At 44.6% G+C, this 27,847-nt stretch overlaps 2 protein-coding genes across 2 annotated transcripts; both read right to left on the bottom strand.

Annotated features, from left to right (window-relative positions):
- Positions 1 to 504: 504 nt before the first annotated feature.
- Positions 505 to 15,365, bottom strand: tmem184ba (transmembrane protein 184ba). Its single transcript, XM_036541022.1, has 9 exons — positions 15,247 to 15,365; positions 11,677 to 11,910; positions 9,951 to 10,116; positions 4,280 to 4,370; positions 4,001 to 4,076; positions 3,729 to 3,820; positions 3,108 to 3,277; positions 2,625 to 2,819; positions 505 to 1,328 (listed from the first exon to the last, which is right to left on the bottom strand). The coding sequence occupies exons 1-9, from the start codon at positions 15,247 to 15,249 to the stop codon at positions 1,102 to 1,104; spliced, it is 1,254 nt and encodes a 417-aa protein (XP_036396915.1). The 5' UTR covers positions 15,250 to 15,365; the 3' UTR covers positions 505 to 1,101.
- An 865-nt stretch (positions 15,366 to 16,230) lies between these two features.
- On the bottom strand, positions 16,231 to 27,764 carry csnk1e (casein kinase 1, epsilon). The gene is made up of 11 exons (XM_036527403.1): positions 27,521 to 27,764; positions 24,469 to 24,564; positions 24,061 to 24,171; positions 23,325 to 23,473; positions 22,725 to 22,953; positions 21,353 to 21,523; positions 20,953 to 21,101; positions 20,418 to 20,613; positions 19,901 to 20,040; positions 19,536 to 19,608; positions 16,231 to 18,926 (listed from the first exon to the last, which is right to left on the bottom strand). The coding sequence occupies exons 2-10, from the start codon at positions 24,542 to 24,544 to the stop codon at positions 19,576 to 19,578; spliced, it is 1,254 nt and encodes a 417-aa protein (XP_036383296.1). The 5' UTR covers positions 24,545 to 24,564; positions 27,521 to 27,764; the 3' UTR covers positions 16,231 to 18,926; positions 19,536 to 19,575.
- Between the last annotated feature and the right edge of the window lie 83 nt (positions 27,765 to 27,847).

Below are 27,847 nucleotides of genomic sequence, written 5' to 3'. Positions count from 1 at the left end.
GCCAGACAAGGAAGAATGGGGAAGCGTTATTTACTACAGGAAATAAATATCTACTGGGAGAAAAGGAAATCTATTCTGTAGTGCATCTGAAAGTCACCGTGAAACAGAAATTCCTGTGACATTTTTTTTTTCCCAAGCAAAGCTTCACCACACACTAGCAGAACCCTTTTTCTCACTAAAACACTTAACCTTTAGATATAAGGATTCCATTCTCACAAAGACTCCTATTCTGTTTTGGCATGTACTCGAGGAAGAGATCAGCATGGTGGAGAGAAGTTGAATGAAATGAAATAATTTACTGTCTCCTATTGATCACGTTTCATGCGTCTGTGTCTTCATATTGCCCTAAATGTCTGGGTGTCTGCATTTTGTTACATCTCCTATGTATATCCTGCTTGTGCATGTGCAATGTACCTACACGTGCCTCTGTGTGTGTGTGTGTGTGTGTGTGTGTGTGTGTGTGTGTGTGTGTGTGTGAGAGAGAGAGAGAGAGAGAGAGTGTGTGTGTGTGTGCGCGCGCGCGCATCTGAGCTCCCATCTTATCAAAGTTTGACTGTATCTTTCCCAATTCGATTACGCTGTACCCTTCTGAAGCAGTGTGTCTAGTGTATGTAGACAGTCACACCATACCTCTCTCCAATTAATGTCTGCATGTTTCTGTGTGCTGCTGTTTCTATGAGTTCCTTCTATCTGCCTGTGACAGCAGGTCGACTGTATAAAGTAAGTGCGTACAAAGAGGTCTGTACTCTACATAATGTGTGTACAAGTTTGAGGCGTGCCAAAATGCTTAACTATGGCACTTGTTTAAAATGTGTCAGATTGAGTCCCTCCAGATTGCACTTCTAGGCGCGTATGTGTGTCCTTCAGTTTTAAGCATGTGTCAATGTCTGTATGTGTAGCAAGCCTGCGTACTGTGATGTGTCCCTTTCAAAAGTCCTGTTTTGATTGTGAGTATCAGTGTGTCACAGTATTCCATGTACACCTGTGACACGTGGTCCTGAAGAGAGCCTTACAGAATGTACTGACTGTCTCGTCTCCGTCCCTCTGCCCTGCCCACCCCTGATCCCTCCCCACCCCCTCCCCCCGTCCGCCCCGCGGGGCTCAGAACTCGTCGTCGGAGCTGAGCAGCAGGGTCTTCTCGTTGTCGCGGGTGCTGACGGTGCTATGGCTGCGTGAGACGGGCGGGGCCGCCCGCTGCTCCAGGGTGGACTGCTGCGTGTACTGCTGGTAGGCCGGGGAGAAGTTGTGGATGGCATCCTGCACCATGTCCCCTGGGTTCATGGTCTCCTTCAGGCTGCTGGAGATGCTCTTCATGGGGGCACAGCGGCCTGGTGGGGGGAGGAGGGGCGGGGCACAGAGAGGAGCCAATCAGAGAGGGAGGAGGGGACACAGCATGGGCCACACACAATGAGTGTGCAAAACAAAATCAATAAGGGAATTATGGGAAAAGGACAATGAAAGAAAATGACAGCTGTATGCCTGCATGAGAAAACCTCTAAGCACACAAACACAGCGCACACAGGGCAAACACTCACATTCACACAGACAGGGAATCAAATAAAGTCAACAGAGACACAAAAGCCCAAAAAGGTACAAAAGAAGCAGAGGCAGAAATAAAGCAAAAGACAGAAAATGAGAGGAACGGACGGAACAATGAGAGCAGTGGGTGGCGAGAATTCAGACAACGAAGGACCTACCGTACTGTCCATACGTAGGTACTGGGCCTTAACAGCGCAGCATGGGAGGGAGGAGAAACAAACACATTCAAGAAATGAGAAGAAGAAACAGAGAGGAGAGAGTGCAGCCAAGGAATTCAGAGGGGAGGAAAGACGAAGAAGTTAAAAAAGGGATGGATTGTCAAGATTGGAAGGACTTCGGGGCAAGGGAGAGTGTGGAATGAAAGGATGGAAAGAAAGAAGGGATATGAGAAGAAACAAGGGAGTTGGCAGGGAGAACAGAAGGTCACAAGAAGAAGAGGGGAGGGATTACAGAAAGGCGGCAATCACGAGGAAGGGAAAAGGGGGGGGGGAGAATGTGCCTCAGAGAGAAGTATAACAAAGGCGTGAGCATTAGCAAGGAGGAGGCTTCTGAATCTAAGAGAAAGATATAAGGAAAACACCCACAGCTTTGTGAAAGACAAACACCATTTTCTAATTCTCTTCCATGTCCAATTCTAAAATCTCACACAGATATTCTCTGTTACACTAAATCAGCACAGCCCCATGGAATCAATGCATCTGCTTCTAGCTAGAAGACTGTTAATCACTCAAAGAGCACCAGGAAACCCGGCACGACGGCAGCACTCCTCAGGACTAGGATTGGGCCCCCATCATGTAAGACATTTTATCAGGTTAGACTGCAACTACCTGGTCAGGTTAGTTTTTCCCCTCTTCAACTCTGAATTCAGTTTTAATTATGTAAGAATAAAGGTTTAAGTCAGACACAGCATGCACACCGAGAGTCTGGCTAAGACTCAGACCACATTTCTCCCAGTTGAGCTTTCACTCACTCCATCACATAAACATCACACAATGAGCATACAGCATCTCTCTCAACCATTCAACTGCATTCTCAAAGCACATCCCACAGTCCTCTTTGGCTTAATGTCTCCCTCTGTCTCTTACCTTGGGAGTCCAGCCTCTTGTCCATGTAGACCTTGTAGGTGAAGGCGTGGCGCAGGGCGAGGGCAGCGAAGAACATCTCCACGCAGATGATGAAGTTCTGGTAGCCGGCGGCCACCGTGCCCTCGCCCACCGACACCTCCACGGAGCTGATCTGCGGGATGGCCCCGCACTTCTCCAGGATGGCCAGCAGCATTCCTAGGGGGAGGACAGACACAGGGTCATCTTTCTTTATGCTTTTTTCCCCCCTTTTTCTCCCAATATCTTTGTCTTAATGTCTAATCTTGTTTGTACTGCCGTCTAACCCAAGGTTGAATAGCGCAAACATTTCTCTTCCATCGGCTACAAGTCACAGTAGAATAAATGCAAGAAATCCCTGTATTAACCTGCAAGTGATTGTGCTGGACACATGGGTGTATGTGTGTGTGTGTGTGTGTGTGTATGATGGTGCCAACAGTCAGCACAGGTGTCTGAGGACAAACCCACCCTGCCAGAAGGAGAGGAAGATGACAGACTTGACCATGAAGAACTTGAGCACGGGGCTGTAAGGGACGAGCAGCTCGCGGGTGGCGAAGTAGAAGAGGAAGAGGGCGTAGAGCGACAGGCTGACCGAGATGTTGTATATGATGGTGACGTACAGGTACCCGCTGGCCACGCTGAGGGGCAGAGGGCAGGGAGGGAGAATCAGCACCGTGTAAACCGAGAGGACAATTCAATATCCACCCACACAAGACATTAAGTGATACTTCCCGCACATTACATTACTGACATTTATCAGACACTCCAGAGCAACTTACATAGGTTATAATTCTTATGCTATCCATTTATACAGCTGGATATTTACTGAGGAAATTGTGGGCTAAGTACGTTGCCCAAGGGTACAGCAGCAGTGGCCCACTGGGGAATCGAACCAGCAATGTTTCAGTTACGAGGCTTGGTCCTTACCACTACATGACACTGCTGCCCAATACACAATATGAAAGCTTAAGAAAGTATATCCTCAGAGTAACTACACCTCTATGACAATACCAATGCAATGAAGTGACATTTATACATTACATTACAAGCACTGAGTGAGTAACAGGAGGCAAAGGCTCAGTGACGTACTTGAAATCGCCGTCCCGGTATTTTCCGAATGCCTGCAGGATGACAGTGATCATGGCCATCAGGGGCTTCACCACACAGAACTGCAGGGTGGCCTGGGTGACAGACATGAGAACGTAATAACTAATGTGCACTCTCTGGCTGGACTGTGAGGTTTAATTACACTCTACTCCATGTGAGGCACACAGAAGGGGAAAGGGAGAGGGAGAGGGGCGAGAGAGGGAAAGAGAGAAAGGGAGAGACAGAAAGAGACAAACCAGAGCCCTGCTCCATACCTGCTTGCAGAACCTGAGGAAGCCGATGGAGTAAGTCTTGCCCCACAAGCAGCACGTCCCATAAACACAGCTGGACCTGCAGGAGGAGAAGAAAACACCAGTCACACACAGCAATGGCTACACTTACCACCCACCTACCGACACACACACACACACACACACACACACACACACACACACACACCAGTGAACACATGCAAACAGTGGAAGTCAGAGGAACGCAGCACACTAACGCTAACAGGAAGATAGCCAGAGCGGACGCTCCGGCGGGACACTCACTCGATGGGCTTCCCTCGGATCTCGGCCATGATGGCGCTCTCCCCTCCCAGGTACTCGTAGCACAAGCTGAGGAAGTTGTAGATGACAAACGCTGTGGGGGGGGGGGGGCAGGGGGGCAGGATAGAAAAGGAGACAGAGAGGAGTTTGTCACGGTCACCAGGCTGCAGCACGTGCTCTGTGAGTGCCGTCTGCAGCAGAGCTGGGGCCTGAATTCTGTGATGGAGAAAACCTCACCTCATCAGAAAAGCGAAGCCGCTGCCTTCTCCCATATTTCCTGTTTCTATGACAATGAGACCCACGGAAGACGCAGATTTTATGTACTGCTAAATGCAACTGCGGTGCCGTCATGGCTTTTGTGTATGTGCGTGTGAACACAGTGTGGCTAGACTCCAGAATAAAACCCACCATTCCTCAAGAACTATCAGAAAGCCGTCGAGCTCTAGCCACCTGAGAGTCTCTGGATGTATTCAGTAAACAAACAAATATACTCAAACACAAGCTTCTCATTGCTTCTAGTCCTTTGTTCTCGAGGAGATTCCCTCCACCGCCTTTTCCTGGGGGCAGGGGATCATTTTCCAGTGTTCACCCCAAATGGCTCCAGGTTTTCTGGTTATTCAATCCCTGCTGTGAAAATGCCTTTGTTCAGCACTGTTTTGACACTGAAACTGTAAAACCGCCCTGTAACAAACACACCTGGCTGACTGAAAAGGTCGTGGCACAGAACACACAGAGCACAAGGACATGCTGCTCCCAGAAACAACCAGCACAAGGAAATCATTAACCTACTGTTTAAATCTGTGCCACTTACCTACTGCAGTCGACCGGCCCGCTAACAGGCTGTAATACATACAGATGAGTGGTGTGACTGGTTGTGTCAGCACAGTGAAATACAAGGATTGTGGTCTTTTGGCTCTGCACTGTAACAGCTAGAATATTCCAAGCCATGTCCTGTATCAACACCCACTGAAACGCATACGATTCATTCCCTCTTAACCACTCTGATCACTCTCTGTCCTCCATCTCCAGACCACAGCCTCCATGCTGCTCCTCTCATTAGAGTCCCGAACTCTGTTTAACACCCATGCCGGCCCACTCTACCCTCATGAAGCCCCTGTGTTTATGGTGTCTTTCCAGAAAAACTAAACTAAAAGCGCACACCACTGAAAAAAAAACAAAAACACTGCAAATAAAAAGAAATGACACGATTTATAAGACTTTAAAAGACTTTAAAATTCAATGTGTGTGTGTGCGCTTGTTTTCCAGTCTTAAGTCCTAATAAGAACCACTTTTTTATTCCCCTCATTTTACCCCTGAAAAAAAAAAAGATAAATCTTGTGATTGAAAGAAATGTGAGCAAAGTAAAATACACTTTCCAACTCTCTCACATATTCTCATTTTATGACCGATACTCTGAAAATGGCAAAAATACGCGGAGGATTTCACCATGAGTCATTAGCATATTTGCACATTGCATCACCGCCCGCCTGCGCTGCCAGTTGGCGCGGACATTCCGCTCTCCACGGCCGCAGCATTGTCACTGTCCCCTGCGCCCCTGCTGCCTTCAGCACTGTGGGAGCGCGGGGAGCCGGAGCTCTATATATAGCGCGAAGGCCCTGGGGCCACAGCTGCAGCCTGCCGTGGCTCACGTAATGAGCGGGGAGAAGAGCACAGAGAGGGCAGAGCACAGCCCATTAAAGCACAGAGACAACAGACTACAGCTCACAGACGGCAAAGCACAGAGACCATAGAATACAGCACACAGACGGCAGAGCACAGAGCCCACAGACTACAGCTCACAGACGGCAGAGCACAGAGCCCACAGACTACAGCTCACAGACGGCAGAGCACGGAGCCCACAGACCTCACAGATCACGTAGCCCACAGACTACAGCTCACAGACGGCAAAGCACAGAGACCATAGAATACAGCACACAGACGGCAAAGCACAGAGACCATAGAATACAGCACACAGACGGCAGAGCACAGAGACCACAGACTACAGCTCACAGACGGCAGAGCACAGAGCCCACAGACTACAGCTCACAGACGGCAGAACACAGAGACCACAGACTACAGCTCACAGATGGCAGAGCACAGAGCCCACAGACTACAGCTCACAGACGGCAGAGCACAGAGCCCACAGACTACAGCTCACAGATGGCAGAGCACAGAGCCCACAGACTACAGCTCACAGATGGCAGAGCACAGAGCCCACAGACTACAGCTCACAGATGGCAGAGCACAGAGCCCACAGACCTCACAGATCACGGAGCCCACAGGCTACAGCTCACAGACGGCAGAGTACAGAGACCATAGAATACAGCACACAGAGGGCCAAGCTCAGCACCCACAGACTATAGACTACAACATACAAAATCACACAGCCCACAGACCGCTCACAGATCACGGAGCCCACAGGCTACAGCTCACAGAGGGCAGAGCAAAGAGTCCACACAGTAGAGCACACAAGGGACAGGCCAGAGCCCACAGAGTACAGTGTAGAGGGCAGAGCCTATAGAGTATAGAGCTCAGGATGCTGTACTGCTGACATTGTGCTGACTGCTCCAGGTCCTTTCACAGGGTCACACACTCTGCTTTAATTTATCTCACATATTTAACTCAGCCACAAGTGGGGATGACTTCAATGGTAATATGTGGCTTTAATGCATGCAGGGCAGATAAACTGGTCATCTCATCTCCAGGAGTACTTGAAACTCCCATACTTTATCAAAGCTGTTAGGATCATTATTGCTGTTGCTGTGGGAATACAGTAGGTCAGTGCCTAATGACCAAGTAATTTATAAGTTCATCCATGTGACTGTTGTTTTTTTAAACCTCTTTGCTAGGCTGTGGCGTGCACATGGTTGCTAGGCAACGGGCTTACGTGATCCCAGCCATCCCAGCAAGCCTTGGAACAATAAGAGGACAAAAATGGCTGCCCTAACGGAGACACAAGGCCATCTGTCACTGGAGCTGTAAGAGATCCCCTGCCTTCACACACACACACACACACGCACGCACGCACGCACGCACGCACCCTCTCGACGCTATTATTAGAGTGTGCATCTGTTTGACGCGTCCGACAGAGTCCATATTTACAACTCGGAGGAATGTTTCTGCAAAGTGCACATGCACACGTACTTTTCTCTTTCAGCCCTCAGTGAGACCTATGTAGCACTGTATATGGCACATGCAGTACAAGAAAAGAACTTCAGTGCACTCTACATTACTCACAGTGCCTTGAATAAGCATTCAGTCCCCAACCCCTTTTTCCCCCACAAATGATTTCCACAACCTGAGATTTTGACTAATTAGACTTAGATTTTTTTTTTTTAATTTGTCAATCACTCAAACTCTGCAACAGTGCAGCCCAAAAAAGAAATAAAATTTAAAAACCATTAAAGAATTTTAAAAATCAAGAAATGAAATGACAACAATTAATAAGTATTCATCCCCCTTCTTTAGTACTTGGTTGAACCATCTATCGCAGCTATTACAGCCATCAGTCTTTTTGGATAAGTCTCTATTAAATTTGCACAACGCGATGGAGCAATATTAGCCCATTCCTCCTTGCAAAATTGCTCAAGGTTAGTTGGAGAGCAGCAATGGACAGCAATTCTGAGGTCTTTCCACAGATGTTCAGTGGGGTTAAGGTCAGGACTCTGACTGGGCCACTCAAGGACGTCAATTTTCTTCATTTTAGGCCAATCCAGTGTCGCTCTTGCAGTATGCTTTGGGTCATTGTTCTGCTGAAATACAAACTAGTTTACACTTTCTGGCAGAGGGCAGTAGGTTTTTACCCAGAATCTCCATGCATTTTGCAGCATTCATCTTCCCATACATCTTGGCCAGACTGCCAGTCCCTGCTGCTGAACAGCACCCCCATAACATGATGCTACCACCAGTGTATTGCACTATGGGGATGGTGCCTCCTGGCTGATGTGCAGTATTAGCTTTACGCCACAAATACTGCTTAATGTTTGAGCTAAAAAGTTCTACTTTAGTCTCATCACACCACAAGACCCTCTGCCATATCTTTGTAGTATCTTCCAAGTGACATTTTGCAAAGTCGTTATGGGCAAGCATGTGCTTTTTTTCCAGCAACGGTTTCTTCCCTGCCACTCTTCCATAAAGGCAGTGTGGCTGTAGTTCCATATTTCCTCCACTTCTGTATGATGGACTGCACTGAGCTCCGAGGTATGTTCAGTGTCTTCGAAATGTTCTTATAAAAGTGCTAATTACGAAGAGTGTGCTTACTTTTTAAATCTCAAAGTTTTCGTTTTTTTTTTTCTAAACTTTTGGAAGGTTTTGGACATTTCTATTGATTCGTCATGATGTATAATACTGTGTAGACCAGCTGGAAAAGAATCTTACTTTAATATGAATTAAATCTGTAATCTGAGACAATAAAATTGAAAAAAAAAATGAAAACAGTATTGGAGACTGAATACTTTTTCAAGGCACTGTATATATAGGCTAGTACAGGTTTCAGTTTAGAAATGTGCAGTGCTGGTAGTAGAGCTTTCCACACTACACCCATCCTTTACTTTTTTTTTAAATAATATGTCACCACCATTGGCTAGATTTGCCTTGGCTACATGCACAATGACAAGCACACTGGTGGAAAGCCCAAGGGTCACACCAATACAAGCAAGGGAACTAACTTGGTGCCCATGAGTCAACCAAGAGGACACAACACAATAATGTCTATTACCCTTAAAAATGCACAAAAAAACAAAAAGGAGAACAAAAAGACTTCAAATAAAAGATGGAAAATTTAAGTAATTAACTAGACGGAGTTTCTTTTTATGGATTTCTAAAAACTTATTTCAAACTGAATTTAGATACCCTTTGCGCCTAGGATTGGCAGTCTCGTCCTAGATTACACACTAATAATGAGCTAAAACGGGCTGGGTGGCTCTGTCCTTATCACTGTACTTTCCCATGCTCTCAAATTAAACAGAAAAATCAATTTAACTTCCCGTCCGTCTGCCGTTAATTAAACTGACCAAAACAAGACAGAATTAGTACACGGTTATCAGTGACAGCCACACCTGTTCTTTTCAGTTACATATATATCCAGAAGAAGGATTTAAATACTTCAGATGTGCAATAAAACATTCTTTGCTGGACACAGGGACTGAATTAGCAAATCGGCTGTATTCTTACATTTTCAGTAGCTGGTATGTTGATATTACTTATTTTTCTAAGAAGCAAAAAAACTAGACTAAACGTCCAGCACAGAAAAACAACCAAGTTGACAAGCTCGGTCCTGTACTGAAGGGAGGCTTCTACAGGGTTCAAAGCGGATGGAAAACAGTCAAAAACTAGCTTCTAAGTGGAGCTTGGCTGGCCTCTCTGGAATCTCTGACCACCATCACTAATGGAACTAAAAGGCAGCTGTATTTGAAATATTTTCTTGGGGACGGCTGTGTTTTCATTCTCTCATGGGGTCTTAGAGGGTCATGTTTGCCATTTCAAGGACAGGCACAGCAGAGTAATTTTCTTTTTCTTCACGGTTTAGCCTGCAAGCCAAGTCAAACTTTCCTTTCAACTCAAGTGGCAGCAACGGCCTTGAGATGACAACAGCATCATTTCAACATTTCATACGTTCTTAAGCATTTAAGACCGCGCTTGGCGGGCAAGTCGTTTAAGCGAAGAGCGGCCTTACCCTCATAGCAGTCCCTGACGGTGTCGAAGTAGACGTAGTACTGGTCGTTGGTGAAGAAGAGCAGGCTGAGCCAGGAGTCGAAGGCGTAGATGGGGACGATGAAGAGAATGCGAACAATGTGCCTCTGCTCATTTGGGGAGCTGTAGTACCTCAGGTGCATGTAGATCTACAAGGGGGGGGAGGGAAGAAAAGGAATCGTCACACTGTGTCAGTGAGGACAGCTAGCTCACGTTACGCTTAAAGTGGCCACACCAGAGACACAGAGGAAAAACTGTGCCTTCAAGTTTATGAATTCACTTTCAGGAGTCCGCCAAAGACAAACTATTCAGTGCGCGGAAAGAAGGTGAAGTCACGGCTGAGCAGGAGAATGTAGAGCACATGGGAAGAAGTAGAACAGACAATTTGTGAGGCACAACAAATGAACCACATTTTTGCTGGCTGCCTTTCAATCACCTGAGCCTAAGAGCTCTGAGAATTGTAAGGCTCCCTCATGCTATTTGCTGAATAGATATGCATGACATATCCGTCTTCAGTGGAAACATGGGGGTCATCTTTTATTATATAATTTTTTTTACTTATTTGACAGACTCATACTCAGAGAGACTTACAGATTTAATATTGCAAGATATATTACATACACACTACAGAAAAAACTGGAATAACAATACATGTACAGAACAGACAGTCATCGTCAATAGGCGCCAGGTGAAAAACATTGCTCTCTAACAATTACCATTACAATCAACACAAAATGGCCATGGAGCCTAGAAATTATCTAGAAAGGCAATAGGCAATGTTAACGTGAAACATACTACCATATTGATAGTGACCAAAATGACAATAAAGTAAAATAGAGTGTGACCAAGAGTACTCTATGACCATTTTCAGGGAGTGGGTGTCCCATAAAGGTATGTGCTCTTGCAGTACACACATCTAGGATTTACCTTTGTACTGTATGTGTAAAATCACAGCCTCTGAACAAGTCTGGAGAAACACTGCGCTCACGCGTAGAGCTCTCCCCAGAGAGTTAAAGCTTTAGATTCTCTCTCTGCGACTCCGCAGCTCAAGGATGAGCAAGCTAATGCATGGCAATTTGCACCATACACTTTCATACAGACACCCACATCACTCCGGGCCTAACAAAAACTCAAACCTCTTCTGTTTGTGAAGACTGGCAGAAGCATTTCCATTTCCACAAGCCTATGACGGCCTTACTGTGCTCCCACTGAACCGCCCAAAATGACAATAAAACCCATCCTTCAGTTCAACTAAAATTAGACATCCAACAGAGCTACGTAGTTACTAAAGGGATATTGTATGTTTCCCAATCAGACGTGCTGTCAAGATTTACAGTAAGAAGATCAAAGTGTCTATGTACTGTGTCTCTGTTGCATCTGAAACTTGCACTCCGTCTCTCTCAGTTTTACACAACAGAACTCATATCGCCTTTCTTAGGTTGTGCACACAATTGGTGAAACCCACACACACAGAGACACATAAACTATGTGTGTTGCCAGGCAACCTCTGCTCCCTGATGTCACGGCTGAGTAAGAGTTCCCGTTGCCATGGCAGCTCATCAGATCGTGTCTAAAATGCTGAACTGAAAGTAAGGTGTTAATTCAAAGACCAAACATGTTCCATCTGAAACTTGGTGGACAGTTTCAGACTTATGGAGATGTGTTACAATTCCATTTACACCCCAACAAACACAAGCCCTGGCCCTTACCTGGTGACAGGTGAGAAGCAGAGCGGTCCAGACAAAGAAGCCGGATACGGCCTGGGCAGTGGTGGTCATGAGGAAGATGGGCTGCTCCGGGGTGAGCAGGGGGGCCTCCGGCAGCCAGGAGATGTTGGGGCCACCGGGGGGCACGGAGGGCAGGGGTCCCGGGGTGACGCCGGGAGGGGAGTCATTCCCTAACCGCTCTGACAGCGGCACGTCACGCCTCCACAGCCTGCTCATCTATGAGAGAGAAGCATCGGTAAGGTTTTACTGCTCGAATCACTTCAGCTCACATCATGGTGAAGTGCAACCAGTTGGTTTTAAAGGGCTTATGTAGCTGTTCTATTCAAATATCCAGCATCGATAAAAGGCTCACAACTTGCAATTATGCATAAGGAGTTAAACAATGAGCATGAAGCTTGTGATTAACATTTGATTTTTTTTTTTTTTTTTTTAAGAGGAAGAAAGAAGGGGTTATTTAAATGATTCTGATGTACAGTCTCCTCTTTTTGAATCTGTACTACTTGGCAAGTAAACCTAATCTTTTTAAATGAGCATCTAGTTAATCTGATGGTTCAGGGTTTTTTTTTTTTTTTTTTTTTAATCCCAGTACCTTTAGACTGTTGGTGATTCCACAGCACAGAGGTGTGCCATCAAGTATTGGCAGCTCAATACGGAGTCATATGCCACAATCTGAATGTCTCTCAGAGCAACATAAATAACTAAATAATTAAAACATAACTAAAAACTAACTAAAAACTCATTTAAGTTTACCTTACAAGTCCCCTTTTTGGAAAGATTACCGTTTTTCTTCATAAATAAAAGTACAGTGACTAAAATGGATGTGAGCTATGTACATGCTATGCTAATACGAAATGTATATTTTGCCATGGTCATAAAGTGACCTCAGCTGAATTGGGAAGGCATGAAGATGAAGGCATGCACTGAATTTGAGATGGATAAAAGGAGACATTTTTGTTGATGTGATGTTAGCTATAAGGTTTGAGCCTTAGGATAGTGACCCAAATACTGGAAAGAAGACAAAGTACACAGACAAACCTAAAATATACAAAAACAACCCTGCCTAGGCAACTCTGAAGAGTGGCATTTAGTCACAGAGCTGCAAGGCACCATTAAAGAGATGACTGTTCAAAGGGTCCTGACAGAATCTTGCTTTGCTCTGTCCTTGAGCTTAGAAGAAAAGAACGAAGATTCAATTTGCTCAGACATGAGCAAATGAATAGTATTTTTATAGCAGTCAACACTCAAAAATGTTATACAAGGGCACTGCCATTTGTTCCAAGATTGTTCCATTTAAAAAAAAAAGCCAATTGTTAGTACAAACTGTCTCGAAAATGTAATTGTAAAAAATGTGTATTTCATTTATTTGCCTGATTTCTTTAAATTTGGCTGAACTGTATGTAGGTTCATTTCACATGACATTGTCTGAGCAGATTAATGTTGGCCATTATAACAGTGGTATTCATCAAATAAATAAGATAAAATAAAATAAACCCCCTTTGCAATGCTAAAAATAACCCATGGTGACTCATGCTGCCAGTCTCAGGCAAAAAAAGGGACAACGTAAGAACAATAACAGACAAATCTGTGTGTACAGAAAATGACAGGAAGCAGTGACTATTCCTTAGCACTTAAACGGTCATTGAAGGATATGCCCAGTTATTTATTGTGGTGATACAACTGCACACCTCCCAACAAGGAGAACATAAGCCATATCTCCCTATAGGACGACAAGAGGCCATGTCCCACCATCTCTGCAAGCCCTATTAATATTATTACACAAATATTTTTCACAGGGCTAGCCTCAGCCTGGCTCCAGATATTATTTCAAAAGCATGGATTGTACGTGGCGTTTAATGTGGCTTAACTAAGACAGCTAATTGTTCATCTGTCCCAGGGGCGACCTGTTTTTGTGTGCCAGAGATCAGCATATAAAAATCCAGAGTACATAACAGCAAGGATGCGTTACTCAGGAAGAAAGAAACTCTTATAAAACAGTAGAACGAACGTATGTTTTTCATTTGAAAAGCAAAAAGGAAGACCAAGATATTCGTAAATGCAAAGGTGGATGGACAGTCTGATTTCTGGGAAGGTAACAGAAAGAAACAGGCGATGGGAGATGATGTACCCTTGCAAAAAGACGTCTTACAAAGACACCAAAAGACAAACCTGTTGAAGTAATGTCAGAATAATATTGTGTGGTTAAAATGATTACAAAAAATAAATGGCCCCTTGTTCACAAATTAAAATGATTGAACTGAAATGCTGATTTTCAAATAAACACTTCACGACAAAACAATTAGTAGTTACTGAAAACGAAAAAGGATGAACGACTTGCGAGTATTGCAGGTGTCAAGCTAATGTTATCAATTATGTGTAATAATAATAATATATTCAGCACCTAAAATAAAATCGAAACTTAAGGGGTAAAATCTGTAGCTACGATAAGAATCTTGTGTTGCTAAATAGCAAATCTAGGCGATATTATTACAAACACAGGAAGGCACGACTCGATTTGTGTGTTACCTTATTTCATTTATTGTTATGTCCGTCAGATAACTTACACTACCCATTCTGACAACCAAATATCGACTGAAATGTATGTTGCTACGTTACTGCAATATTACGTATTTAACACTAGCTCGATACAGCTAGATATAACTTTACTGGTAAAACTGTTAGCTTGGGGCTGTTTTGCTAACACAGCAATAGTAGAGAATAGACACAAAGGCCCTTAATACATAGATAGCAAGCTGGCTATCTGGCAGCAAAGTTAAAAAAGCCCCCAACAACATGCAGTTAAAAATTCTAAATCACAGTTTCAGCACCAATGCCATAAAATCTGTCAATTTAACGACATAGGACGTCTCTCAATCTGCCAAGTAGCTAACATTAGGTAACCATCTAGCTAGCTAACATTAAAAATAAATTGTATCACACCGGAATCTTACCTTTGCAGCAGACCGTAAACTTGTAGTTTATTCGTATTCAGTGTTGGATGAATCCAGTCATTCAACAAACAAATCTAACTAACGTTACCTCTCTAGCTGGTCAACTAGTTATATCTGCCACGTCATTTATGTGGCTAACGTTACTTGAGTGTTATTTCTTTGAAATATTTATAGTTCAACAACTAACTTTAACTGGAACGCAAGACTGTTTTGTTGTGATCCAGCTAGCCAGCAACTCGTCCTTAAATGTGGCAACGTTAGCTAGCTAGGTAGCTAGCAAGATTAATCCCATCTGTGTAATGTTACAAGATTTTATCACAAACTCCTGCTGCCTGGACTAGCTAACTATTTTAAACGACTGGAGTTATCCTAAACACAATATAACGGATCATTCTTAAATTAACAAAGACATCGTTTCCCCGTCATCCATGTTCATATTCCGATGGCCAAAGCTGCGTGACCGAGAAGTCATAGCCAGCCAGACAGCTAGTTTCCTAGGCTAGGCATTTAAAACAAATCCAACTTTCCAATCCGTTCTAGCTGCACGTAACGATAGGCACCTAGTCACTCAATATTCGTGTCCACATTGTATGAAAAGTTTTACCATTTAATCGGCAGTCTAATTTTCTTTGATTTTGACGGGTAGGTACTAAGTCGTATCCGGTTCTTCTTTTTGCGGGTGAACGCACCACCCGTCCATTTCTCTCTCTCCCTCCTCCACTCTCTCCGTCTCCCGACTGAATCCGCTGGGATTACAGCGGCTACATCACCAGCCTTGTTCCTACGCAAGCGCACTGCCAGGCCCCCTCTTCTTTCCAATGATGCAACCGGCTAGAGTGCTCCTCCCGTCAGCTGGGTGAAGGTGCTATATGACCAGTTCATGACCCTGCGCTGTAGTTGTTTCAAAGCCACTGTTATAAAGCGACATCAAAGGACCCTGAAGCGAACTGGAATATGCGGTGGTCCAGGAGCAAGTTCCATTTATTACATTACATTATTGTCATTTAGCAGATGCTCTCATCCAATGTTATTCATTTGTACAGCTGGATATTTACTGAGGCAATTGTGGGTTAAGTACCTTGCCCAAGGGTACAGTAGCAGTGCCCCAGTGGGGAATCGAACCAGCAACCTTTCAGTTAAGAGTCCTGCTCCTTAACTGCTATGGTGGTGGTACACTTTATTGATCCCCGTGGGGAAATTCGTCTTCTGCATTTGACCCATCCGAAGCAGTGGGCAGTCACAGTGCAGCGCCCAAGGACCAACTCCAGTTCTTTTGTCAGTGCCTTGGTCAAGGGCAGTGACAGGAGTATTAACCCTAACACGCATGTATTTTTGATGGTGGGAGGAAACCGGAGCGCCTGGCGGAAACCCACGCAAGCACGGGGAGAACATGCAAACTCCACACAGAAGGGACCTGGGACGGCTGGGATGTGAGGCAACAGTGCTAACCACTGAGCCACCGCGCTGCCACAGTTCTCAAAAATCACAGGTAGGTGATATGACTGGCTGTTTAAAGTCACCTTCAACCAAAGTTTATCTGAACACTTTTATTGGAGACATGTATAGTAAACTTACAAACGGAACAATGAACAAGATGTATGCATACAAGACAAATAAGGGCTATCCATTGACTGAAGAGAGCTGTGGAAACAGAGGGGCAGAAAACAGACAGTCCACCAGACAACAATGCACGGTGTGTGGATCCTTTTATTATCATTACTTCATAAAATATACACAAATACTGGTGTAAATAAAGTTAAAGTGTGTTAAAGAACTGTACAAGATATCAGTACACAATACATAAAGTGAGTCCCCAAAACCCACCCACTTCAACCACAACCCTCCCTAAATTAGTGTTACACTGCCACTGAGTCGCTTTAATAATAATAATAATAATTAAAAAAAATATGAGAAGAGGGTGTTTCCACAATCAGTGATATCACCCAGTTTGGTGCACTAAAACAGGTTAGAGTTTGATGACTTACTAAGAGCCAACAAAATTCCCCATTACTAGAGTTACCCTCCTCAGCCCCCTTACTGAAAACCCTCGGGTCAATCTAGATCCATGTTTAAGAGTCAATACTGCTGTAAGAACAGAAGTACTGGTGATTGACACTTGCCACTAGGAATAAAATCAGTAGTAACTGAACACAGAACAGGAAAAAAAAAAAACTAATTACAAGTAACCCCAGAGATAAAAATACACACAGGAGTTAATAAATAGGATTTCATCAGCCAGGACCGGAGAAAACAAAGCATGTTTGTAAACATCATGCAAGGTTAACCGGGACAAATACAAATATCCAAGAAATGATTACGGTGCTGAGAGACTGAAAAATTAAATTGAAAAAAGAAAAAAGAAAAAACCGTCAAAGCTAAGGAAGAAACAGCTGTTGTTATGATGGAATATTACGAAAGGTGGGAACCAGTCTCAGGTTTCAGAGTGAGATAATCATGCTTACATTTTGTTTTCCTCTCTAAACACCAAGGGTGACTTTAAGAGGATTTTAAGGCTTTTCTGCACTGAATAAGTAAACCACTGTAAATTTGACAAGAATGTTAGGATAAAGTGTCATTGCAGGTGTACAAACTTTGTATAAGATGTACGATTAATCCAGAGGGTGTAGATTAGTGTTACTGTAGAAAATGTTTTTTTTAACATAAGGGGGAAAGGAATAGGTAACTCTTGGACCCAGCTGGCAGTTTAACTACAGCTAACCACCTATTCATTCAATTTTTTTAAACTTACTTCATCTGCCCTGATCCCACCCCACCCCATCCCAAAAAAAAGACCAAAAAAAAAAAAACATTATGTAATTTCCTTTTCTACATAACACCTGATACAACCAACCACATTTTGGCTTTACACAGGAAAAAAAATATTTACAGTGATGTTAAAAAAAAAAAAATCCTTTCCACATCATGCCCCATCCTCCACACCAATGTCAGCACACCCCTTCCCCAGCATTCCCCCAGCCCAACCAAAGAAAAATCCAGAATTCAAATGATAAAATCAAGACATTCAAACATATTATAACCATGATCATAGGCAGAATGGTACATTTCAGCTTCTGTTAATAAATATTTTATGAAAAACCAGGGTTCAAAAACACAAACCCAGTCCTGGAGTGATGTGGTACTGAACTTTGTTTCAGTTCTGTTAAAATTTAAAATGTGTACATTAATTCCCTCCTTTCTATCTATTATTAAAACCCAGGAATGCTCCAACTGAGAGAGAGAGGGGGGAAAAACCAAAAGGGGAGGGTACACATCCATGCCTCTTATTCTCCATCTCTCTCTCTCTCCTGACTGATTCTTGGTCATTACTTCTGCCTGTGGTCACTGCCTGCCTGGTACACATCGCTAAAACCAAATGCACAAAAAGCAACTAACAGATATTTCAGTAAGACATTGGTAAAAGACAGGAAAGGTTCACATCTGACAGTCCTCCCCAACGACACTCACTGCTAAACGGCTCATATTCACTTACGTCACTCCCTCTTTTCTCATTTCCTTTTCCGTTTCCGTCCATCTCTCTCCGTTACTCACACTCTCTCCAACTCACTTTGCTCTTGCAAATAAAAAAATATATAAAAAGAAATTTAAGTCTTTACAAGCCCACAGAAAGCAACATCTGTGTTGAGATTTGTAAGAGTGTCCTTTGTACGACCATATCCGTACACCACGAATTGTGTATTTACTTCTTTTTCATACGGATACATTTATACATGAAAAGAAGCATCGTAAAATACAGGTATATGTATGTGGAATTTTTTTTTTAATCCACAACTGTCCTTTGTAATACCGTACTTCCAAATGTATATGTAAACAAGCTGCTAAATCAAGGCTTGATTAAATCTGAATTTGCACTTTTATACTGGTGTTTGCATGTGTTCAGGGTTGCGTTCTGTGTTTAGCAAATGGAACTTAATTGGTCATGCCGACACCCCCAGTGTCATGTCATCTAAAACCACAACAGGTGGACAAGAGTAGGGGGGGGCAGGAAGTTCCAGTTACTCTGTGACTTGAAGGTGGGCAAAGACCTTTATTCCTCAGACGTCACTCTTGTCTTTAAGACGAGGGCTGTCGGATCACGATGGAGGGCAAACCCCCTTTGCTCTTGGTCAGAGAACAACTTTTCATCCTTCCTTCACTGTATCTGTACCTTATTCCTTTCTCTCAGTCTTGCGTTTCTTTGTCCCATTGGCATTTTTTTTTTTTTTAAACAAAAAGAAATCTGGAGGGGGGGAGGTTGTTTCTTGAAGCCCTGCGATGGTGGCGACACTGGAACAAAAATAGTAAATTAATTCTGATGTCACCTTTTATATTTCAAACAACTGCAATTTCTTTATCGAGGAGCACTCAAAAGAGACACTTCTTCGGTTATTTTGAGGAACTGTAATACATTTCTGCCCACAGTTGTTTCATGCTGTGTCCATAATCAGCCTGCAAGCACCTGATAACAGTCCCTTTGTCCTTAAAAGACTAAGCTGTACAAACACTGAGCTGGGTTTTCACTTGACTTTTTTACATAACAAGGAAATTAATAATCTGTCACTGCAGTGCCACTAAACTAATAAATTGAGAGGCTCTCAGTCACTGCAACAATAGCTCTTTCTGGGTTCACATAAATGGATAAAGCTCCAAGTGAAAATATTAATTTAAGGATAATATGTACTGCAACAAACAAGTATGAAATAATCAAAAGACATTCCTAAGCGGAATGTTCTGACAAATACTGTTTGACAAGATTACTGTGCCACAACAAAATAACTACTTTTAGGGTGAGGTCAGAACCAAATATTAAGTGGAGGAGATTTTTGTTGTTTGCCTCAAGTAATTGCCTTTCTGTGTAGTTTCAACATTATAATTCCCTGAACCCCTGCCCCTTACCTGTTTGTGTCCAGAGGGTGAGAGAGAGGAGCGGCAGGGCTCACTTGCCCAGGTGCTCAAATGGCATGCTAACCTGCAGAGAGATAGAACAGATCGGTCCACACTTACACCCCACAGGAGGAACATCTCTGGGTGCAGTGTACATACTGAGTAACACAGCGTACATACTGTGTAAGGCAGCGTACATACTGAATAACGCAGTGTACTATGCTCAACTCGAGTCAAAGCATGTGACGCTTAATGCTATTCCGGTCTCACCAATGGGGAAATATAACTTGGGAGACCTTCTTCACTACCGGCTGCCCATCTTGTATAAACACTTTCAGATGGCTGGCTTTCAGAGCAGCAAGCGTGCTGTGCCATACCTGTGACGTGGAGATGCGGGACTGGTCGTGGCGGGCGGTGAGGTCGGAGGAGGAAACGTTGGCGGGGGCGCCGCGGTGCAGCCTCATGCTCACCTTCCTCTCCCGCTCCGCGCGAGAGATGGCCCGAGGAGATGTGTTCCCTGGGGAGGGGGGGGAGAAAGGGGTGCACGTTAGCCCACCACGGTCCCGCTAACAACAGGTATATCGCATGCGAACACTCATCTCCAAACAGAGGGGAAGAAAACACCACAGGCTTGCCACCCGCTCCAAGGCAACGCATGAGTCCAAAACATACCGTATGTATTTGCGTAGCTCTTGTATGGCAAGTATTGAGCAACCCACTTTAACATACAGAATTTATCAAGCCTTTATTTTCGTAACTGCAGATTCTATTGAAGCGCCAGGATGCAGCCCTCCGTATGGGCTACTGGGAGATAGAAACTGGGTTTGCTTCCGCGTTCTCATCCATATTTTTACATCTCCCACAGCGGTTTCCTGCTTCCACTTCCTCACTCACCCGACTGCTGTACCCGCGAGGCAGGGGTGGAGATGGCTGGCTCCGGGCCATTCCTGACCCTGTTTGGGGCTGGGGGGTTGGGGCCGGGCGGCAGGGCGCGAGCCGCCGACCCGCGAGGGCCACCCACAATCCGCTCATCCCTCTCCTCCCCGCCCCTCCGCTCCCTCTCACCATCTTCTGCCGTCCTGCTCGCGCCCTGGGTTTCAGAGAGAACACCCACTCACTGGACTGGAAACCGCAGCGCACGAATCAGGCACCCAAACAGGAATGTTTGTACTTGACCCAGGTGTGGCACATACACCACATACTTTTCACTATGCTGTGGACGCATGACCTACTGTGCATTCTGTGCGATTTGAAAACTTATTCAGCTTTACAACAGTAATATATAATTTAACTCTTCAGATGTACAGTTATGCCCAATTGTTCTTTTGCACTGAATTGTGTAAAAGCCAAATTTGGCGTGCTTGTCACTCTGGGTTTATGTCTTTATATGATAAATGAGTATTTGCTTTGTTCCATGTAACTGACTTACGAATTTGAGCATGTTCCAGTCGAACACATAGTCGTAGGAGAAGCCCTGTCTGTGGAAGAGGTTTCTGAAAAGCTGGCGCAGGTATGAGTAGTCTGGCTTGTCGTCGAAACGCAACGAGCGACAGAAATTCAGGTAGGTGGAGAACTCGGCTGCAGAGACAGGAGAGAGGGGGGAGATGGTTAAACATTACAAACATTCCTACAGAAGCATGCAGGGAGGGACCGTGAGTGAAGCAGTGCCAGGGAAGCCCGTAGAGGGGAGGGGGAGGAAGACAAAGTCCCAGTATTTCTTTATGAATGCGGAAGCAAACAACGATCTTGAGGAACATGCACGCAAAGATTTGCCACTGCTGGTGAAAAACGGACAGCACACAGCAACCAGCAGACCCGCCATGACTTACAGGGGTAGCCTTTACAGAGCACCTCGATGGGAGTGGACATCTTCTTCTCGCTGATCCTCTCGTACTTCTGCCTCTTGGTGGCGGCTTTGAGGCCCTGCCAGGGCAGTGAGCCCAGGTTGAAGTACATCAGCACATAGCCCAGAGACTCCAGGTCGTCACGCCTCGATTGCTCTGTGGAGGGGCAGGAGGAGGGAAGGTGGTCAATATTAGGCAGTCTTGCACCTGCATTGTGGACTTCTGACTAGTTATACAAAGCTCAGGAACTCTGGAAGCTCTGTCCACATCACATCATCATCCATCACGGCCTCACATGTATGGCCTTAACGCACTGTGAACCACCTGTATCTGGGTTTACATCACAACATGTCAGCCACCGATTGGACAACATAAATAAGATATCAGTGCATTGTAGGCTGGAAAGCATCTCTACATCCTTCAGGAGTGTGGATCCCCTGGATCAAGAAAGGACACCACCACCTCATCTAGCCAAATAAATTCTACTGATGCAGAGGTTCTAGTGGAATCTGGGGTTCATTGCAGAATATGGTAAATTGAGGAACCATTGTTCCAAAAATTCCACAAATGTTCTAAATCCGGAATGCCCTAACAAAGCCACCTCTGCCCCCATTAGGGAAGTGAAGCACGGGTTCTTGAATAAGTGTAACTCAGTAACAGCACTGCACAATGCCATGATACAGAGATGTTAACTTACTGTACACAGATAGTGCATAGCAAGCTTGCTAGTATGTCAAATCATGTTGAGAAGAATATCTGAAGAAACCCGTAAGGAAAATCAAAATTACGGCCCTGTCAGCAAAATTCAAGGCACATAAGTATTGCGATTATTTTTTATGAATCGGGGGCTTACTGTTCCGCAAATTTCGCACAGAAACATTACATTTAGATCTTTAAGACTGTAGGAATGAACACATGCAGTGTATTACAAGACGGAATGGTGCTATGTCATTTTGTTCAAATTTTCAATTTCACATGTCTTATCTATTATTTATCAAAAATATAAAATGTGATTTAAAAGAGAAAATGTAAAATCGAGAAAATATATAACGGAAAACAAAATAGTAAAACAGATTTCATTTAGCCCTAGTCATCTCAAACTTCAATGTGAAAACCATCAGTGGGGATCTGAAATGTGCTCACTACATATCTAAAGTGTGTCAACTATGCATTTCCCCCAACTTTTACCACTTGGACCGAACAGTCACTGAAGGGAAAATAAACATGCAGCATTTTAGCTGGTCATAGGGATTCTCCAAAAATGCTCTGCATTAAGCTGTCACACGTTCCTTATCAATCTGAAGCTGAATTCTGCCCATCCCCACTCAGCAGCCCCTCAAGCACCGCCCTCCCTTACCGATGCCCAGGTGGGTGTTGATAGAGGCGTAGCGGGCAGTGCCCGTCAGGTTCTTGTTCTCCCTGTAGGGGATGTGCTGGTGGGTGCGGGCATCGCGGTACTTCTTAGCCAGCCCAAAGTCAATGATGTACACCAGGTTGCCCTTCTTGCCCAGGCCCATTAGGAAATTGTCTGGCTTGACGTCGCGGTGGATGAAGTTCTTAGAGTGGATGTACTCGATGCGGCTGATCTGGGGAGGAGAGATGGAGGGAGGGAAAGGAAGAGAGGATTAACAGGGGAAGGGAGGAGAGATTCTGACGGTCTTAATGGAAATGAAACCCTGGATTAGAATCGCGGAGATACATTCACATGCAAATACACAACTGCACCGTGAATGAGTGTAAGAGCTACGACATGAGGCCCTGACAGGACAGGAATGCTCAACGTGGAGAGGAAAAACTGTAGGCAAAGAGTAACTGCACCAGGAAGATGCAGGACTGCTGACAATACACTCTGAAGAACAAACATGGCAAAGCTGTGGGGACCAAACTAAGGAAACAGCGACAGGGAGGGACAAAGACAGGTGAAAGAGAGAGGTGTAGAGGACAGGGAGTGATGTACCATCTGATCAGCCAGCAGGAGTACGGTCTTCAAACTGAACTTGCGGGAGCAGAAATTGAAGAGGTCCTCGAGACTGGGGCCCAGCAACTCCATCACCATCACATTGTAGTCCCCCTCCGCCCCACACCACTTTATTGAGGGGATGCCCACTATAAAACAGACACACACAGTGATTCAAGGGCGCATGCAGCAAATAAAGGACTGTTACATCACCACTGGAATTGTGGAGATTTTCTATTACACATGCAGGCGCCTGACATCAAGAAACATCATCAAAATCTTTCCTTTTCCTTTCTGAGTGCACTGAAGGTTCTTCTCAGAAAATAATCACAGTACATTACCTTTTAACAACCATAAATGGGGTTACAAATTAACCCCAATGGAGGTTTTCAGAAAAACACAACAAGCATAAACCCAATCATCACCCTCAGGAAGGTTAATGAGCATTACACAAATAATGTTAGTGCATCCAACAGGGCGCTTTCCCTCAGTTTAATTTCCTCGACGGAACACCCATGTGGCTCTTATGTTTAGCGTATGTATGTCATGTCAGCGTGAGGCACAGAGCATTTACTGCAGTATGAGGACATGTTTCCCCTCTTCCCCAGGCCCGGCGCTATGGAGGTGCTTAGGGGTGCACTGCACCCATGGACTGACCTCAGTGAACCCCCCGTTTTTTCTCCAGGCACCGAGGCCGCTCTTCCCTAATCAGCCTGCTTCCCTCATCCTGCCTCACCTCCTCCCTGCATCATCTTGTAAAACTTGCTCTCGATGTGCAACTGCGGGTGTTTGGTCTTCACGCATTCCAGCTTGATGGCCACCTCCTCCCCCGTCGCAATGTTGGCACCTGGAGCAAACAGACGGACACACAGACTCAAAACCCAATGACCAGAAGGCATGACGGACAACATGTTCATTTCCACAGCGGCGTATCAATCAAATAAAAAAAAAAATTACATTAGTTTAAAACGGTCTACTTCCCAAATCTGAGTTTAGGTACAAGCAAAATGGTGTGTGTGCCTGTAAAAGAAACTGAGGTACAAGGAAGAAGGATGCACTGAATACACCAAGGGCAGAGAAGTGAGAAAGAAAAAAAGAAATGAAAGGCTCTTCAACAAGGGGAACGATGAGAATCAGGCCTTACCCAGGTAAATGTCTCCAAAAGAGCCGCTCCCGATCTTCCTCCCCAGCCGGTACTTATTCCCCACCCTCAACTCCATGGCCTCTGCCTGCGAACTCACTGCAAAAAAACACACACGAGACAGGACAGGGCCGAACAGCCAATCAATGGACAGCGTCCAGGACAACATCACAGATCGGCTCCGACTCGGTTTCCACCGGTGCTTTCACCCTCTCACAAACAGGGAGATTGCCAAGTGGAAGAATGGGCTTGAAACACAGAGAAGAGGGGCAAGAAGATGCACAGTAAAGAAAAGAGGGCTGGAGGGATAAGGGAAAATGTGAATACATTAAAACACAAACATAAAGTTAGGAATACTGGCGCAAAACAGTAAAGACAAGCAAAGACACATTAAATTCTTACTGCTGAAAGGCTTGACCTCCCTGCAATCAGCTCACTCTGAGTATGAACAGCTCTGTTCAAAACTGATTTAAGGACAGAGGATTGGATGGACATTTTAACCAGCTGAAGGGGGATCTAGAAAACCCCAAACTGCACATAAAAAGGACTGACGCAAGAGTGAAGTAGAGAATAGAAGCAGAACATGCAATTACAGGACTTCAAGTGTTTGGACAAACTGACATGAAAAGGGACTTCTGAGACCTACTATATCTGTATAAATGCGGTGTTTTAATTAAAACAAAGATGGCGTGTTATCGTAAAAAAAAAAAAAAAAAAAAACAATGAAAACGACGTCCCCCTTTATCACAGTGGTAACCTCAATATTTTCAGATTTTGAGGTTGTTGTGTTTGCATCTGAGTGTCTGCAAATTCACACCAACCTAGGAAAAGTACCAGAATGCCACATTCAATACGTCTTCAGGGGGTCTGCAGCATACTCAGCGTTACCTTAACCCGTCTTTGATAAACCAACGTCACAATTACCCGTAATCAGCTATACTGATTAAGAGTTCGGTGTTCTGAACAGACTCACTGCTTGATAGTACAGAGTGGTTGGACTATTAACCAAGGCATTTGCCATTACTGACCCCGGAGTAAAACAGACAGCGCAGCTAATTAATCAATTCGTTAATGCTGTAAACACGCGTCTTACAGCTCACGTATTTGTACTCTTATACAGTCTTTGGCGAACAGCCGGGTTTCACACTTCAATGAGCCGGCGTGCAGTATGGCTAACAGAATTATTTTCTGGCTGGCCATCACAATTCCTGCCCTGGATTGTATTGTATTAGCTAGCTAGCTAATCTCTGTTAGGATTACGTTTTAGGTTTGTTCGGAACCGAGCTTCGTTGTCATAATCATCAAGCAAAGGTTACATGTGTCAGTGATGTTAAAGCTAAACCATTAACCAAATCGTTGCTGTAGTGTGCACTAGGTAGGTATTATTATTATTGTAAAAGCGGCCTACTTGATGGTAGCATATGGCTCTCACACAAAGAACGCTTAGTCGCCTTCGGTATACTAGTCTAGCAAGCTAACATTACTTGATGGACAGCTAGAAATATCCGATAACATCACAAGAGGCATAGTCAGCTACCTTGGGGGAGTGTTAATTCTCCATGGATCAAATATGTAGCTGTTGTTAGGTACAAAAGGCAGTGTAAAATGGAAAAAAAGACTTTTGCTGTGATGTGCAGATCAGCTACGTTCAAGATAGCTAACTTAGCTAGCTCGCTAACTGAACTGCTAAAACGTAGCTAACGTTATCTATCCAAGCAAGCCAGTTAGGTTTTAATATGCACCGTGGATTGTTAATGACACAAGTAATTTGTTCTCATTGTAAAGTGTAACGAAGAATGCCACCGATATTAATGCATAACGGTCTTTCATACCAGACGATATCTGATAGAAAATCGTTTCTACCAGCAGTTTGTGAATAGCACCCAACTATAGCTAGCCAGCTACTATATACAATTTAATGAAATGTGACTAGTAACATAACTTATAAACTAGCTTGTATGTGCAGTTAAGTTGGAGTGTGACCGGTAGTATCCGCACCCTGTGATCAATTGAATTGTCCATCACAGCTAACTTGCATAGTCCTAACAAGCATTTAATTTAGCTACCTAGCAACAGATTAGCATAAACACTGACTTAAATACTTAACACAGACTCTCTAAAAGCTCGAAAAAGGTCTACTGTTCCCCCTTCGAGGAGGACCATTTTACAGATCTCTGACTGGCCAACTAACAAGATCATCAGGAAGATAGCCAGCTGGGTAGCCATCTGCCTAGCTCGAAAGACAGTTAGCCTATTTGCTAGCACGCTAGCTAGGTATATAGACTAACCCACTGCTACATCCAGCATTATTGTGGCCTTAGGACAGTTCACTGGCGACAAACTTGAAGTTAGACATACCTGACTGACCACCAACCTGATTATACAAGCATTGTGTAAAACGTTTAGCTAACAAGCTAGCTACTGATCATACGTCACCCCAATGCACAGCACTACCTAATAGCTAGCTTGTCCCCTCATAGACCAGGGGCATTGCTGTCTTTGCTATCGTTGTCTTGCTTCAATTAAATAATGTACTTAACGCGTTTAAATGAAATCGAATGAATTTTACAATTCAACGTCAGTGAACACCTAAAACAACAGGGTCTCTTAGCTCGCTTGGTACAACTGTTCTAACGTTAGCTGTCTGGCTTCCCATATAGCACCAGCTCGTCGGCTGTACAGCTAGGCAGCTTGCTGGCTTGAACCAGGGGCAGCAGGTAGTAGATCTAACTGGCTAGCTGGCGATGATAGCCGTGCAACCCAACACGATTTTCAACAATTTCGTGCTGTCCCGTTCCGACACAAATCATTGCAAGCATTTCGCCATTTGCCTTCCGTATATGTATTTTTTTTTTTTTGCGATTACTCTCACAGCCGCACCCTAGCACTGGGGGCACCCTATATAACCCCCAGTATCGACACCCCCTCCCCCTCTCTCTCTCCCCCCGACGTTCTGAATATGACTCCCGTTGCCATTGCGGAGCCCGAAACGAAAACCCGATACCCGATATATTTTCCCCCCTGGTTTTCTCCGTCCTCCCGCTTCGCTACTTACCCGATACAGGGTTTTACTGAGAGCTGGTTCCGCGGCGGTGCTGATCCGATGGTTGTCAGTCAGACTGGGCCGTGGGAAGAGAAGGATGGGAGCGGATTCTGGCGGCTCTCATACCCCAAAATTTCCTTTTTTCCTTCGGCTGATCTCGCTTGCTGGTTGTCCCTGAGTAGCTTCTACGCGATTGTCCGTCTCTCGCCGAGGATCTGTCTCCCCCTCTCGTCGCTGTCTGAACGCACCATTGACAACATCGATGACGTAATTCACGGACTACCGAAAAGACCCGGATTGCCTTAAAGAAATAGCACAGCGCTTCCCTCTGATTTACAT

The sequence above is a fragment of the Megalops cyprinoides genome, chromosome 1 (assembly GCF_013368585.1).
Source record: "Megalops cyprinoides isolate fMegCyp1 chromosome 1, fMegCyp1.pri, whole genome shotgun sequence".
In the NCBI taxonomy this organism is placed as follows: domain Eukaryota; kingdom Metazoa; phylum Chordata; class Actinopteri; order Elopiformes; family Megalopidae; genus Megalops; species Megalops cyprinoides.
The sequence above is the reverse complement of the archived record's forward strand: the minus strand, read 5'-3'. Positions and strand labels throughout refer to the sequence as shown.